Source organism: Eublepharis macularius, chromosome 8 (assembly GCF_028583425.1).
Source record: "Eublepharis macularius isolate TG4126 chromosome 8, MPM_Emac_v1.0, whole genome shotgun sequence".
NCBI lineage: Eukaryota > Metazoa > Chordata > Lepidosauria > Squamata > Eublepharidae > Eublepharis > Eublepharis macularius.
The window spans coordinates 138,599,776-138,617,176 of NC_072797.1; the positions used below are offsets into that span (position 1 = coordinate 138,599,776).

Consider the following 17,401-nt stretch of genomic DNA (forward strand, 5'->3'; position numbering starts at 1 on the left):
AGCCTAGCCTCCTTCATAGGGCTGTTGTGAAAATAAGAGGAAAATAACCCCATATATGCCTCCAATATATTACCCCATGCGACAGAAAGAGGTGAGGCAGGAACGTGGAGGCAAAGTACCGAGGAGGTAAAATGAGCTGAATTATCTCACATTGTGGCTGTGGAGTGCCATTTTAAAGAGTCGTCCTGCCCTAAATTACTCCCTGTAAAGGGAAAACTCCTTTGACCTGGATAGCCCAGGTGAGCCTGATGTCATCAGATCTCAGAAGCTAAGCCTTGGTCACTAATCGGACGGGCGACCTCCAAGGAAGACCAGGGTTGTACAGACAGCAATAGCAAACCACCTCTGTTGCCAGGGAAACCCTGCCAGGGGTCACCATAAGTCAGCTATGACTTGAGGGCACTCTCCCTCAAATGGAAAACTAGCACGGTATGTAAAGGGCTAAACTGAACCACTTTGTACTGATCTTTTTGTTAATCTGCTGGGAGTTTTCACATGTGATACCAACTCCCACCCCCACTTACAAGTCTAAAATGGGACAGCCCCATTCTACCAGCTTAGAATTCTGCTACTCGATAGAGCTGCACACGTATGTTGAGACCTCCTACACAACACGTATGCTCAACTGTGGCTGAACTCTCCAAAGATGCTACAGCAAAAACCAAGAAAGCAGACATGTGCACGGCTCATCCTGCTCCTTCCCGCCTACCACCACTTGTTGAGCAAGCCAGATCACTCTTTCGATCACGTTCATAACAAATACCCAGGCATAGATCAAGATAGGTCGTCCCTCATGGCCGAAAAACACGAATGGAAAAAAAATTAACTGAACTGATTGTTTGTTGCTCTTTGGCAAGAGGCAAGTCTGCTACTTAGGGTAACCATCTCACTTTGCCTTGTGATACAGCTGGCCTTACAAATGCCCTTTTAAGTCCTTAATGATCTTCAAACCATAAATGCACATTTAAGACCTAAGCCTTTTTTAACTTAGAGAAGAGTACAGTTTCAGCTTTAAAGAAAATCAGCAACACACAAATTCCTGCATTCCCTGTCTTTGTGAGCACTAGAGCAGGGGTACAATCTTTTCTCAGTAGGCTCTGGTGTCTTGCAAAGAAAGTCTGGCTAGGTTACTGTGAAGAGCAGAGTCAAAAGGATTCATGTGATACCTACCCCGCCCCCTCCGCCCATGCCTTCCAAACAACCTCAATTCAAATGGCTAAAGCCATTTTCTTACATTTCTGCAGGGCTTTTTTTCAGCTGGAACGCGGTGGAATGGAGTTCCAGCACCTCTTAAAAATGGTCACATGGCCGGTGGCCCCGCCCCTGATCTCCATATAGAGGGGAGTTTAGATTGCCCTCTGCACCGCTGGAGCAGTGCAGAGGGCAATCTCAACTCCCCTCTGTCTGGAGATCAGGGGGCGGGGCCACCGGCCATGTGACCATTTTCGCCGACGGCAATTTAAACTTAAAAAGCTCCCCCCTTGTTCCAGCTGATCCAAAGTGACGTCATTGTGCGGTCTTAAGTTCCACTACCGAGTTCCACCACCTCTTTTCCCAGAAAAAAAGCCCTGCATTTCTGTGAATGCGTATTTTAGACCAAGTGCTTTAGAATGCTGTAGAAACCTTTGTGCAAATTGGTTGACAGAATCAGGTGAGAATTCTCTTTTACACACAGAGAAGCCATTTGGGAATGGCTGGTACAGCAGTAGTAAGCAACATCTTTCCAGGTATGACAAGTGCGAATGCTAGACTAAATCATCAACACAATTGCCTCTTGTTTTAACCAGTGGCAAATGATTTCAGTGATATTAGGTTTGCATGGGTGTTCTGACTAGGCAGCTGTTGTTATTGTGCTAAGAAAAGAAATTCAAACCAAGTCACTTGGTCTTTGGAGTGTACATTTCCTCTAGACTTAACAGCAGCTTCATAATCACCACCTGAGACAGCCACCAATTCAGAAATTGCTCCTTATCTGACAAGTGTCCTTCCCTACCACTTTGGAAAAAAGAGCTCTTTCTTGACTTTGACGGTTTGTAGATTAATAAAACCTTTGCACTTGTTACGAGCAATTGTGCTGGAACAAGATGGCCTCTAACGGATGCTTAGACTAGTGTAATGTTTGAGGATCTGTTTTGTTTTTTTACCAGCAAGACATATGATTGCATTCCTCTCAAAACAAGCATGCCAGGAAACTAAATGAAAAGAGGAAGCACAAGCTGGGACAGAAAGGTGCTTTGGAGACTGCATGCAGTTGACGAGCAAAAATGTGTCACCCATGCACAGCTGGCACATGGGGATCATCTGTTCTTTTGTCCTTGGCTAAAATTACTCTGCTGCAGTCACCTTAAAACACTGACAAGTGAAATTCAAGAAAGGCCGGGCCGCCATGCTGGATACCACCACTCCACTGTGCCAGTTAGAGTGCAGAGATCCCAGCACTACAGTGATACGCCCTCTTTCTACCAATACAAAGGAAGAGACGTCATCCCTGGATCCTTAGATGAGGCTGACAAGCACAGGGGAAACACGGAAGCATCTTCATTGCCTAAGGAGCATCACTCCCACCCTCGAGCCCTGAGTAGCCATTTATTTAGCATTTTATTTTAGGTACTTTAAAACCTGCCATTCTTGCTGAGACTCAAGGCGGATTACAGAACATAAAATGACACCATCAGGCACCATAAGACAATCAATGAATGATGCAACAGGATTACAGAATTAGAAACCAATGCAAGCAATGAGGTATTTTTTACTATAAACGGTGAAGAAAGGGGAATTACAAAAGTAGAAAACAATGCAATAAAAGCAAGGGGATACTGACAATAATCACTGAAGTAGAATACAGCCCTACAAAAGAGAGGAGAGGAGGCTCTGGGAGCTGATGGAGAAACTGCATGTATCATTGAGTGAAGTGGGCCTCCAAATTAAAAAAAAACTGGAGGACACCGACGGTTAGGTATCAGAAGCTTGGGAAACTCTACCTAGGGGGAATTTTTCAACAGCCCCAGAAGAATGAAAAACAAAGAGGATTTGTGCATGAAACAGAGGGAAAATGGATCTTTGGAAGCAGCTGTGACATTCAAGGCAATGCAAAACCAATCCTTGAGTTACAAACATCCACAATCTGTCCTGCCAACCCTATAACACGGACAGGGTCCACCCGATATTAAATGCGTTTTGATCAATGCCATAATAATGGGATGACCAGACAGGGCTTTTTTTCAGCAGGAACGCGGGGGAACGGAGTTCCGGAACCTCTTGAAAATGGTCACATGGCTGGTGGCCCTGCCCCCTGATCTCCAGACAGAGGCGAGTTGAGATGGCCCTCCATGCCGCTCGGTGGCGCGGAGGGCAATCTAAACTCCCCTCTGTCTGGAGATCAGGGGGCGGGGCCACCAGCCATGTGACCATTTTTTAGGGCAACCCACTGAGTCCCACCACCTCTTTTCCCAGAAAAAAAGCCCTGTGACCAGATATAAAGGAAAATAGAACCTTTAATATCTATCCAGAAGAAAGAATTTCATCAGCGGCAGCTTTGCCCCTCCACCCTACCCCAGCAAGATGACAAGCGTCACTGACTGAATTTCCCATCTCACAAACCAATAAAGAGACACATGAGCCCAGTTCACTTGTGCAGCTGGCTACTGTGACAAAGGGCCAAGCTACACACATTCCCAAGAAAGGTGATCTTCAACCATTCAAGAACCAGGACCTGCTGAGCTGTAAGGAAGAGATGGAGCCAGACTTATAGCCTCACTGGTACTAAGGCCAGGACTGGCAAGCAGCAGACCAAGAGAGCCAGGCACACGACATCTGTGCACCATAGTAGGAATAAGCCAACAGCCGGAGCCTTGGAGGAATTCTCTTCGCCAGGGAGTGACCTCATCTTAGCGCTGGGCTCCGGATTGGGCAACAACTGGTGCTTGGGAGGGGGGAGCTTGGAAAAGGCAGGGCTTGAGGAGGGGCTGGAGCTCAGCAGGTTATAATCTCATAAAACCTACCTTCTAAAGCAGCCATTTTCTCCAGGGGAACTGACCTATGTTGTCTGGAGATCAGCTGTAATTCCAGGAGAGCTCCAGGCTCCATCTGGAGGTTGGTAACTCTACTTCGTCTCAGAGCCCATGTAATAATAATAATAGCTGCGCTTATATACGGCTCTTCTAGACAGATTAGTGCCCCACCCAGAGCGCTGAACAAGTTGTTGTTGTTGTTGTTGTTGTTATTATTATTATTATTATTATTATTATTATTATTATCCCCATGATACAGCTGGGGAGCTGGGGCTGAGAGACGTGGCTCACCCAAGGCCACCTCCTGAGCTCACGGCAGTAGTGGGATTTGAACCAGTAGAGTGCTGATTCGCAAGCGAACCACTTCACCACTGTGCTACAAGCTGCCAGACCCTTGTTTTCTATGCATGTGCACCGCAGGTTCTTCCATAAGGACAGTAAAACCATCCTGGCTCTAAGGTGGTGGTTTCCCACCTCATGAGTTGAATAACAGGACACAGGACTCTAGGACACAGTTTGATAACCACTTCCCCAATGCATAATAAAACTATAAAAGCGCATAGAAATTAAGTCCTCTTCATCCGTTCATTTTAAAATTCCGTTCCTGTTCTTTGAGTGGATGGTACTGGGGGATGGCGGGAGTTTCACACTTGAAATAACAGCACAATTAAACTTCCAGAAAAAAAGAACAACAAAAGGCAAAAAGCGCCTCTGCTTAAAACACATACCTCACCAGAGGGTTGCCATTGTACAGAATGTAAATGCCAGCCTCCTTATTTCCATATATTTGATTGCTACAGATGATGCCTTTCCCGTTGCCAAGGACAACGATGCCAGAGCGAAGGCCAGTGTGGATCCTATTACACTGCCAGTTTGTTTATGCACATGTGAAAAGAACCAGAGGGAAAAAAGAGGAGAGAGATCACGCATACAAGTCAATGCCTCAGCACAATAGCAGAAAGGTCAGCAAAGATTCTGCACGGGAGGACTAAGCATTTTAAGACCAAGCAGCACTTTATTAAAGGAATAGCTTATTGTGTCTCCTTGGAAAAAGTCCGGCGTTTCTGATGCAGCAAAATCTGGTACCTTTACAAGCAGAAGAAGACGTCAAAAGCTTTCCCCTGTTGTGCTTGTTCCATTGCGCCTCGGCCATAGCTCAGAAATATGGACCATCTGGTCCAGAGATTCATAAATCGGAGTGGGGGGTGGTGGAAGAGACAAAATAGCTGATAGATCAGTAAGCCCTTAGTGGGGTAGATCCAGAGGAGTTAGGCATGTTAGTCTGTAGTTGCAAAATAATAAAGAGTCCAGTAGCACCTTTAAGACTAACCAACTTTATTGTAGCATAAGCTTTTGAGAACCATAGCTCTCTTCGTCAGATGCATCGTTAGATGCATCTGACGAAGAGAGCTATGGTTCTCGAAAGCTTATGCTACAATAAAGTTGCATCTGACGAAGAGAGCTGTGGTTCTCGAAAGCTTATGCTACAATAAAGTTGCATCTGACGAAGAGAGCTGTGGTTCTCGAAAGCTTATGCTACAATAAAGTTGGTTAGTCTTAAAGGTGCTACTGGACTCTTTACTATTTTGCCCCTAGTGGGGCAGTATTCTTTTAAGGCCAGCCATTGTCGTTATGTTTTGAATCAATGCTGTTATTGTATCTATCTTTAGTTGGTCTTTGACCGCAATAAAATTCATAGCTATGCTTCGAAGAGCGCGGTGAGCTGGGAATTTTAGCTCCGAGAAGCACAGCGAACAAGACAGCGTAAGAGAGAAAGCATTTCTGAGTCTTAAGAATCAGAGCAGTCATAGAATCATAGAGTTGGAAGGGGCCATACAGGCCATCTAGTCCAACCCCCTGCCCAGTGCAGGATCAGCTCACCGTCATTCCCAGTCATGACTTGCACCACAATTCCATGCTGCACCCCAAATGATAAGCATATCCTCTTTCACCTGTTCGACCTCAGCAGGGCTTTTTTTCTGGGGAAAGAGGTGGTGGAACTCAGTGGGTTGCCCTCGGAGAAAATGGTCACATGGCTGGTGGCCCCGCCCCCTGATCTCCAGACAGAGGGGAGTTGAGATTGCCCTCCGCGCCGCAATCTCAACTCCCCTCTGTCTGGAGATCAGGGGGCGGGGCCACCAGCCATGTGACCATTTTCAAGGTTCCGGAACTCCGTCCCCCCGCGTTCCCCCTGAAAAAAAGCCCTGAATCTCAGTCTTAATGACATAGAAGGTTCATTGAAGAAATGTACAATGGAAACCTGAAACGGTCATCAAGGAACTCTTTACTGGAGAGGTAAACCACGCTAGCAGCAGCGACTGAGATGAAGTTTCATCCTCAAATATAGCACGTAAAGAGACTATGCCAACTGAACCAAGTAGCAAAAAGGGTAGCTTTTGCTATTTTGATCAGTTTCTCTCTCCTTTTCAGCTGGCTTGAGTGACATACACAGGAGCCGCCGTGGTATGCTCCAACACAGCAGTCTTCAACTTTTCCAGATCCCAGACCCACCTTTTATGGCCAGGTGGCAGCATAGGACCCATTGGGCTGCAACCATGGGACTGGAAGTTGCAAGACATCTGAATTATATGATAGGAAGAGGAACTGGGGTTATGATTTTAGAAATAGGTAGGGACACTACCATGCTGCAAGCGTGGACAGAGCATTGGAAGACTGACTGGAAGGGATGTGCGGCCTGCCTAGGGAAAGAAATACAAGTCAAAAGCGACACTAAAGTCACCCAGCATGCTGTCAGACACCACTCTTCCGTGGGGGTGCAGCAGTCAGGACAAAGAGCCTGGCCGCAGCCAAAAGTCGATTACCTGAACATATTACAGAGACCTGGCCAGCCAGAAGGGGAGACACAAAATACATTTTCCAAAATAAGTAACTTGGTTTGAAAAAAAATGTCGTATTAGAATGGTAGCATATAATTTACAAGCATGGTGAAGCATTTCCCCCATACATCTCCCCCTTCTTCTTCGCTTCTCTCACTTTTCATCGAACATTCCAAGATCTTTCTTCACTGGTTGTAGCCTTAAATCTCAGCACTACAGTCTAGAGCAATTAGCCATAATATAATTTGTTTTTCACTTTGCAGAAAAAATTCAAAAGATACTTGAGCTCAGAAAGTCAGGCTCCTGTCCCAAGGCCGAGAATGTTGTCCAATGCCAAATATCCAGGATGGTGGGCTGTCTGTCACGATGCCCTTGCTTCTTTTGTTCTTCAAATTCAGCCCCCAGCTCTGTTTGCCCAGGTGATTATTTGCAGCAAACATAATCCTGCTATTTGGACACTCGCACCAATGCTTCCCACATCTCTCTTTTTTTTGGTGTGAGGGGAGAATCCACAAAGAATTTCTCTTCAAGACCTGTTGTTTAATATCCATCTCAAGTGTTTAGGGTTGCCTCTTTTTCCACCACAGTTAGCTAATGAACCCTTTTAAAGTGCTGATAAGGGCTTTGATTCTGGTTTCCTCGCTATTGCACACACCATACTGTGACAAGCAACACATCAGCATCACCGTGCCATTTCTCAGTGTTGAACAATTTATCTCGCATCTGTTCACCGTTGCCTGAACTGAACAAAGAGAAGGGAGTGGGTAATAAACCTTTCCACCCTGAAACCTTGCCGAAGTAGGAAGTTCGATCATAGCAGCCTTATAATCACAGAGGAAAGGTTTGCAGTCTGCCCATACATTCTTGTAGCAGGAGCTCCTGGTTTGATCCAGAGCTCTCTGAGCTTTAGTGTGTGCAGATGTGCAAGCAAAAGCTATCAGGAGATCAGTGTCCCTCCATGAAATCACAACTGGGTCACAAGGTGCATTCGTTGCATGTAGTGTTATGTGTGACACCATCCCCATGTGCAGAGGGGTAACACCCCTCTGTTATTGCTGTTATTGGCTTACAATTAATCTAGAGAGCAAGGAATCACTAGTCTCACAGCAAGTATCAGATTCTTTTAAACCTGGATGGCTTCACCTGCTTAAAGAAAAGCTGAAGTCACTTGATTTGGATTGTGACTCTTTGCTGGCCTTAGGGAACCCCTGGATCAGCAAAGGACAATAGAGCAATATCCTTATCAAACAGCGCTGTTGCAATCAACTTTGTGCCCCCCCCCACTCCAGTCCAGGACTGCTTTGTTGACTGATAGTTCCATAAAGTTCTACTGTCTCCATGGATTTTCCTCCCCTAGTTGAGACTGTTATGTTTTACTTGATGCTGTTTGGTTTAACTATTTAAGGAAATAAAGTTGTGCCAACCAATACTGGTTGTATCCAGGGCTTTTTTTCAGCAGGAACGTGGTGGAACGGAGTTCCAGAACCTCTTGAAAATGGTCACATGGCTGGTGGCCCCGCCCCCTGATCTCCAGACAGAGGGGAGTTTAGATCGCTCTCTGTGCCGCTCAGCGGCGCGGAGGGCAATCTCAACTCCCCTCTCTCTGGAGATCAGGGGGCGGGGCCACCAGCCATGTGACCATTTTCTCCGAGGGCAACCCACTGAGTTCCACCACCTCTTTCCCCAGAAAAAAAGCCCTGGTCGTATCCATTGGAAGAAGGTGTCAAATTCTGCTTCATGGTAAAATATAGGCCATCTCAACAGTTCTTCTGCATGCAACCCTATAATTTAGAACTGATAAAAAAATGAAAATGGAAAAACTAGTGGAAACCACCTGAACTTCTCTATTATCAGAGATGCGTCCTTGTTAGATGAACTTTTTAGGGCGAGAAATTGAGTCCAGTGGCACCTTAGAGACCAACAAGATTTTCAGGGTATGAACTTCCAAGAGTCAGAGCTCTGTCCTTCACTATAACGCACATCCTGCTAGACAGCTGTTCTATTGCAGATTGCTACCCGCCTAAAACTTTTTAGGACCTGCTGTTAAATACATCTTTCCACACATTTTTTTTTGCCCTGTTCATAATCCACCTGTCCAGGGTCTGATGCTCAGCCCTGGGACTTGCAGGGAGAAGGGGACAGGAGACAGCCGGGAGGTAGCTGCCCAGCTGCCCCAACAGACTCCAAGGGCCAGAACCTGCCAGCACCCGAGGGAGGGAAAGAAGCACCCAAGCCTCAGAGGGTTAGAAGGGGCAGGTGGAAGCCAGCTAGCCCCACCCTACAGTGGGAGGCTAGGAGCCCAGGCAGGGAGAGGGAGGACCGTCAGGAGGGAAACAGACCTGAGGGAGACAGTACAGGGAGCAAGGGCAGCCAGCCAACAAGCCAGCCAGCAACCTTACTAGCAGGGGAGGAAAAGCAGCAGCAAAGACAGCTCAGGACCACGCCCCAGCCTCCAGGCAAGCTAGAGGGGATTAGCTAGGACCAGGAAAAGCTGGGAGCAAAGCCATCCCAAGTGTGGCAACCTGAGGCACTCAGCAGGGAAAGCTTGGCAGCCAGCCAGGAAAGCACAGCTGTGGCTGATCAGGGCAGCCAGCAGAGAAAACCCAGGTGTGACTGCCTGAGACATTGAGGGCCATGGCTAGAGTGCAGAGGGTGGCGTGGCTGGCAGGTGGAGCTTGGAATAAGGGAAAGGATATAAGGAGAATCCACCCACAGGGCGGGGTGGGTTGTGTAGGAGTGTGGTGAGCTAGGAGCAGGATGTGAGAGAAGGAGGATGGCGTGTTGTGTAAGAGCGGAGGAGGGAGAGGGAGAGCGAGAAAGAGATGGAAGGAGGAAGAGCGGAGGGGCTGAAGAAAGGAAGGAGCAATGAGCTAGAAGCAGGAGGAGGCAGCCGGGAGTCGGCCAGGTTGAGCAGGCCTGCAAGGGAGTTGAGAGGGAGCGAGGGTGAGGTATACCCCCCCTCCTGCCACAGAGCAAGGCCCTGAAATATCCCTGGTGGCTGCCTGGAGTCAAAGTCAGGTGCGCTGGCATACAGCACCGCGGCGCTCGCAGTGGAACCTGACACAGCCATTTGTCTATGAAAACAACAGTGGTCCTGGTAAAAATTCATCTAGTAGTGATGTTGAAAGATTGAACTGATGCTATCCCTCATCAGATGATAGTAGTCTAAATGCTAAAGAATGCTGCTTAAAGAATAAATCCTTTCCCACTGGCATGTATTTGGTCCAACAAATCAAAAATTCTCAATTTGTTTCAAATCATTTCAACATGGAAGTCACTACAATTCGTTTATGCAGTTATTTCATTGTCACAAAGCAGCTGCTCATTTATGGAAAACACTGGCCTGGATCCAACCACATTAAGAAAATGTAACTGCCCTTAAGTTTTCTTAAGAAGGGGAGGCGATTTCCCTTCTCACTGCAGACTCCTCACTGTATTGCTCCTGAAGGTCCATCGACTTCCCAGAATACAATTTCATGGGCTTCAGTGGAAAAATCCTGAATATTCTCTTTTCAGCCCACATCCTTCACTGGCGATGTTACGTAAGCACAATTCATACAAATTGTGGACGATGTTTAAAAAGGTCGAGGAACGGAACTGCAAGTTTGTTAGCACACTGTTTCTATGAACTGCTGACCTATCTGGCAGGGCTTTAATTTGCTGAACCATGTTGTGCAATCCACGGGAAGTAGTTGAGATCGGAGATCCTACGGAAATGCTTATCGTCTCACTGCTGTGAAGGCCTCTGAGATGATCCCAGTTCCACCTTCTCTCTTTTCAGTTGTATTTAGCCACTCTCTAGTCTGGTCAGGACCAACCTGATTGACTCTCTTGCTTGATCACTGATGGCAAAGTTTTCAGTTTTGAATTCCATAAGAATTTCTGCTAGTAACTTGTATTTCTTGTTATCCAAATACCCTGGAGATGCAGTAGAGAAACTGAGTCACTTGACAGCTGTTGTCAACTGGCTGAAAGCAAACAAATTGAAATCGAACCCAGACTAGACAGAAGTGATGCCGGTTGGAAAAGCAGAGATCTTGAAGGATATTCTGTTTCTGACCTTTGATGGGGTTCAGTTGACCCTGCTGATTCAGTTAAGAGCCTAGAGGTTATACTAGATCCAGCACAGCTGCTAGAGAAGCAAGTAAATGCAGCTGCAAAAAAGGCCTCCTCCCGACTCAGACTAGCCTGGAAGATAGACCCTCTACCTTGACAAGGCCAATCTGGTCACCTGGATTCATGGCACAGTAACATCGAGACTACTGTAATGCTCTCTCTCTGCATAGGCCTCCTCTCAAAGCTGATTCGGAGTCTCCAGCTGGCACAGAACTCTGCAGCTCATTTATTCTCAGGAGCTAGGCAAAGCATGCATATCACTCCATTCTGCAGTCACTCCATCGGCTTTCCATCCGTTACCAGGCGTAATTCAAGATCAAAGCCCTTCATGGCCTCGGCCCCTCATATCTGTGTGACGACCTTCCCCCTGTGTTTGTTCATCCGGACAGGGCCTTCTACAGATACCACACTACAGTTTGGTACAATCAACAGCTGCCCACACAGCTGCTTTCTCTGTGGTGGCCCCCCACTTTATGGAATGGCCTGCCTGTGGAGGTCAGGAAAGCTCCCACTCTCCTGGATTTCCACAAATGATGCAAAACTGAATTATTCAGGAGGGCTTTCTACCCTGTGTTATAAGAAGTAGCTCAGAAAGATGCATTGGTAGGGACAGGGACTATATGCTACTCTGTTGGGTACTGTCTGCTGATGTAGACTTTTGTCTACTAAGGCATTTCCACATCGCTAAACATGCCATGTAAACTAGTTATGTTTGGTTTAGAAAGATTTCATCTCTGTGCTTTGGCTTTATGCTTGTTTTCTAATTTTTTTTGCTACCATTCCGTATGGTATCTGTTTCCCTGAATGTCCTGCTGTTCATTATTGTACTTGCTCAGTGAATGTCCTAGCTGTTGAATATATGCTATTTTCACTTGTACCATTTAATCTGCCAGGGATCTCAGAGAGAGAGGCGGACTAATAATAATAATAATAATAATAATAATAATAATAATAATAATAATAATAATAATAACAACAACAACAACAACAACAACAACAACAACAATAACAACAATAACAATAACAATAACAACAATAACAATAACAATAATACTTTTCGCAATGGAAAGAGCACCCACAGTTTGCATAGTTGTGGTTATCACAAATCAAAAGGAACAGTAAACAAAAGCAAATAAATGGACACGCATGACTTTGTGCTCTAGGGAACTGGGGGAAAATTTTAACCATTTCCACGAGAAGCATGTCAGCCATTTCTATTAAAATTCCACTTGCAATGAATTCACAGGAAAATAAAGCTGCATTTGGAGATCCACCCCCACCCCTGCCTGTCACAAGTACTTATGGGTCCATCACTTGTGAAATTTATATTTTAATCAGTATGATTTTAAACAATTAGGCTGAAAATAATGGGAGATTTTATGCAGTTACTCCGGTCAAAGCCCCCTACAGCTAATGTGCTTAGACCAGAGTAACTTTGCATAGGATTGCACTGTTAAACTGTTCTTAAGACGAATGCCCGTACATCCTCTTTCATGTTAACAGATCAATAAGGGGTTAGGAATCCCAGCATTTGCTTTGTAGAATCTAGTACCACAGCTAATCTGGCCACATAAGAATGAGTACCAGAATCAGAGGGTTGGCTCCTTTCCGAATGTCAATGCCCGCTTCACAGTTGGAATGGATGTCATTATCTGCTATCAAGCCTCCTGCACCAAGGCGGAGAAATATCCCTGAGGTCTTGCAGTGGTGAATGTCATTCTTCAGCATGATGATCTGAAGGGAGAACAACAACCAAAAAATTCACATGTATGCGTCATAAAGAGCCAATCCTTGCAAACATAACTACTGATAGCAAAGGGCAATGTTTCTTGGGATTCTCGGGATTTCTCTGCAGCAGTGATTCTTATGGTCTTGTGGGCGCCATAATGTCCATGGATGTGTTTTTTGGTACCTACTTCCTTTCCCCCAAACCGAAAGGTCACTCCTGGCTTTCCTCCAACTCAGCAGAGCAAAATCTGCTTCAGAAACATCCCAGAGCTATCTGCTTTGCATCTACAGGCAGCACCCAGTCACACTGCTACTCCCATCATAGGACAACAGAACCTCCCAATATTTTGTGATTGGTCCTAGCCCCTTTGCACCAATTTGTGGTTTGTGATGCCCCCTCTCCTTTTGGGGTGTTATCCATTACATGGTTTCAAAATTCCTGAAGTGGCCAAAGGTTTGACAAATTTGGAGACTCCTGCTGTAGGAGACTGGCACCATCAGACCAGATCAGCCAATACACAAGCAGGGAGAGAGCCAGCATGGCGTAACAGGCAGAGTGTCAGACGAGGATCTGGGAGACTCAGGTTCAAATCTCCACTCTGCCAAAGAGGCTTGCTGGGTAACCTTTCGCCAATTACACACTCGCTGCCTAACCTCCCTCACAAGGTTGTTGTGAGGATAAAACAGAGCCACTTTTGAGCACCCATTGGGGAGAAAGGTCACATGCAGTGAGCAAAAACTGCCTCCAAGTAACAGGAAAGGGCTGGGCCTGGCTGGGCCAGGAGGCGCACACAAGTTTCAGTACTACCTTTAAAGGGGCCGGGGAAGAAACTAGCGAAGAGACACCCAGCTTCCTGTTCTGGGTGGCACAGGAGGGGCGCCAGGCAAGGAAGAACCACAACTGCGCTCAAACTCCCTCCCCTCTCTCCCTGAGGCTGCAGGGAACCCGCCACCACTGCTGCCACCCCACATACAATGATCCTGTCAACACCCAGTGTAAAGTGACCGCCTCTTCCTCATCACAAACCATGCCCCAAAGCGCACACAGAGGGCAGGCAGTTTTGCTGAGGATGAACTGGGAGAAATTGAACAAGCCAAACAGCAGAATTACTTCCACTCACACCTGGCAAAAAAGAGACAGCTTCCCATTCAGAGACACACTGGGCAGCCTCCCCACGTAAAGAAACATTGGATGCTCACTGCATCCTTTACCTCCTTTAATTCAATTCTTCTAGCCAGGGCTCCTGTAGTATGCCATTTGGAAGTGAGAGGTCACCAGCCCAAAATGACCCCAAAAGAAAAGCCCCATCACCTGGAAACATACATAATGCAGACCAGCCAAACTGAAAAACTGGCTAACATTTTAAATCCCTGCTTTGTTTTATTTGAGCAAACAAGTTGTTTCAATATGCACATGCTGCCGTTTAATTCTCTGCTAGTCAAATAAACCTTTTAAACCCATGTCTGATGAGCGTAAAGAAAGAAATTGCCTTTGCAATAGTCTCGCTTTAATGAGTGCCGTGGTTCAGATAATTAAATTACAAAACTCCTTTATTTGCTCATTTCAGGAGGTGCTGCGAGCTCCCCCTCCCATACAAGTCAGTTAATTAAAATGCAGAGGTGAAGACGGCCCGGGCTTCTGTCCCTATTATCTCTACATGAGACATCTTACATGAAAAGGCTCAAGTGCAGAGAGAGAGAGACAATGTTAGCCGGGAAGCGTAGTTTAAAAAGACAGAGACAAAAGTTCTGTCAATTTCATCTCTCTAAAGAGCCAGCAAAGATCACTCCTCAGAGGGTTTGTTAATTTCCTCTTCGCCTCCCTGAAGGGTCTGTCAATTGTACCTCCCTTTCCAGGAGGGGAAGAAGAAATTAACAAACCCTCTGAGGAGCGATCTTTGCTGGCTCTGTAGACAGATGAAAATTTTAAACTATGCTTCCTGGCTAACATTGCATCTCTCTACACTTGAGCATTCTCGTGTAAGATGTCTCATAACTCACCAATAACCTAACACAGAGAGATCAAGCTCCAATTTGTGTATCAACAGCACAATCCTATGCAGAGTTACTACAATCTAAGCCCACTGTTTTCAGTGGTCTTAGGCTGGAGTAATTCTGCCTGGGGTTGCCCTATAAAACCTGGTGTCAGGTTCTGGCAGTTAGACCCAAACAGTACTTTACATCAGACCCTCCAGTGCATGAGTTAAAGTTGCTTTATTCAGGATCTATCAGTTCAATGCACACATCACTACAGTCAGCACTGGCTAAAGTGCTGTGGGTATGAAGGGTCAGGCTAGTTATAGGGAAAGTTCCTGCCTTTAGGATAGGGACGGTTAGAAGCCAGGGTGGGGGGGTGAAGGGTGAGGAGCCTAAGAAAGAAAGAAAGAAAGAAAGAAAGAAAGAAAGAAAGAAAGAAAGAAAGAAAGAAAGAAAGAAAGAAAGAAAGAAAGAAAGAAAGAAAGAAAGAAAGAAAGAAAGAAAGGTCATTTCAGTTCTCAGACTTCGCCTGGCATCCAAGGTCATTCTCCAGTCTGCTCCAGAAGTGAAAGTAACCACCTGTGAGATAAGTGGAACAGCTACAATCCTAACTGCGAAAGGCGTATCTCATAACTTCAGTACACAGTACAATATACACTTATCATAGTCTCAGAGGACCAGCATCCATTACAGAACACTTTCATGACAGGTATGTTTGCATGCATATCTGACACCTGGCTACCCAAAGTTTTCACAAAAAACACTTGACATCCCAAAGGCTCGTCTCCCAATTTCCATGACTGCCTCACACAATCAAGGCTAGGGGAAATAAGGGACAAGTCCAAGAAGATGCTGGGTTGGATCCTGGGGATCTACTACACGCATGCATACTGCTATTGGCGATAGCAGGGTGGGAAAAAATACAAGGCACCTTCCAGTTCATGCAAAGGAAAGGTGGGGATTAGAAGTGGTCTAAAAGAAAAACAAATCATACAGGCGAGGGGAGCTAAATCCTGTCTCCCTCTCATGTCATGCTCTGGAGCATATTCTGAAGCATCTTTCTCATGCCTTCCACAAGCTGCTGAAATCTGTCTTAGAATCATAGAATCAGAAGGGACCTCCAGGGTCATCTAGTCCAACTCCCTGCACAATGCAGGAAATTCACAACTACCTCCCCCAAATCCCCATGCCCAGAAGGTGCCAAAACACCGTCAGGATCCCTAGCCAAACTAGCCTGGAGAAAATTGCTTCCTGACCCCAAGGTGGCGATCAGCCTTACCCTGGGCATGTAAGAAGGGGCCATGAGAACTAAGCACTGATGTCACCCTTCCTGCCCTCCCTCTCATGACCTGCCCAGGTTCACAGCATCAGCATGGCTGTCAGATGGCCATCTAGCCTCTGCTTAAAAACCTCCAAAGAGGGAGAGCCCACCTCCCGAGGAAGCCTGTTCCACTGAGGGACCGCTCTGTCAGGAAGTTCTTCCTAACGTTTAGCCGAAAACATTCCCAGTCTTGTCCTGGAAGATCTTTAATCTCCTCTTCTGCCCTCACCAATTTTAACCTTATAGACATTAATGTGTGTGTGTTATTATTTTATTGTCCCTGTTCTCTCTTTCATTAGTGCTGTTTATTGGTGAACCCTGCAGTTGTGAACTGTTCAGTAACTGCTCTTGGTGTTTTGTTTTATCTGCTGGGTGTTTCATTTTATTATTTTATTGATCGCTAGCTCAAGGGCTCATCTTGACCACGGAAAAGCAGGACGCAAAGGTTCTTAAATAAACAAACTCTCCCTCCTCACTCCGGTACGAGGAGTCAGCCAAGACAGGAGGCTGAGAAAAGCTGCAAAAAGAGCAGAGCACAGCAAAGCTAGATATGGGAAGGCTAACTATTCTCACTCGCAAGCTCCACTTTTGTTTAAAAATAGATGTTCCCGGCCTCACCTCTTAGGATCCTGGGAAAGGAGGAAAAACTCAGTCTAATGTTAATGTATGCACCTGCCATGTAAGTGAAGGTTTTAATTGCTTGTTAAGCACGAACGCTTTACCCAGGTCATCCTGAAATTTCATCAAGATGGCTGTCTGTAGCAGTAGAAAAGAGCAAGAGGCCAGTAGCACCTGCAAGACTTACAAAATTTAGTTATAACTTAAGACTAACAAAGACTAACAAAATTTTGTTAATCTTATAATTGCTATTTGCTATTGGACTCTTGTTCTTTTCTAATGCTGAAGTTTGGCAGGGAAGATCCCAGGGGCCCCGTGAGTGAGAATTTCACCCCAACTTCAGGAAAAGAAGGTTTTAACAGTGGAAATGCATTTCACACTGAGGTCTCAACTACACATTACTTCCCTCGTCCATTGTTAAATTATGTTTTTTCCTTTAGTAAATGCAGCCTCTGGGATTGGTTGATTCAGGAGGAAAATGGCATGGGAGGGGAACAAGAGAGACATTGAACTCTTTCCTCCCCCTTCCATTTTCTCACTGGACAAAGCCACCTCCAAATACAGGTACCTGTAAAGTTTCCCCAACAGCTGTAAAAGCAGCTCAGAGATTGGTTTTGTCCATGAGAAAAGAAATAAAGAGGAAAGGATTAAAATCTCTTTCTCTTTTCCCATGCTGTGTTCCTCCTTGCTCAAAGATCACAGGAGTTAGCTGCGCTAGTCTGTAGTTGCAAAAGTAGCACCTTTAAGACAAAAGGTTCCCAGAGTTGCCGGCTTTAAGAAGGAGATAGATGAGC

The 17,401-nt window shown here is 45.8% G+C and overlaps 1 protein-coding gene across 1 annotated transcript in view; it reads right to left on the reverse strand.

The window, feature by feature from the left end:
• Positions 1-17,401, reverse strand: part of FBXO10 (F-box protein 10) — a 41,824-nt gene that overhangs the window by 14,159 nt on the left and 10,264 nt on the right. The window contains exons 3-4 of the mRNA XM_054987122.1: positions 12,548-12,697; positions 4,739-4,875 (exon numbers count right to left, since the gene is read on the reverse strand). Coding sequence (XP_054843097.1) covers positions 4,739-4,875; positions 12,548-12,697 — 287 coding nt within the window. The remainder of the gene's footprint in view (positions 1-4,738; positions 4,876-12,547; positions 12,698-17,401) is intronic.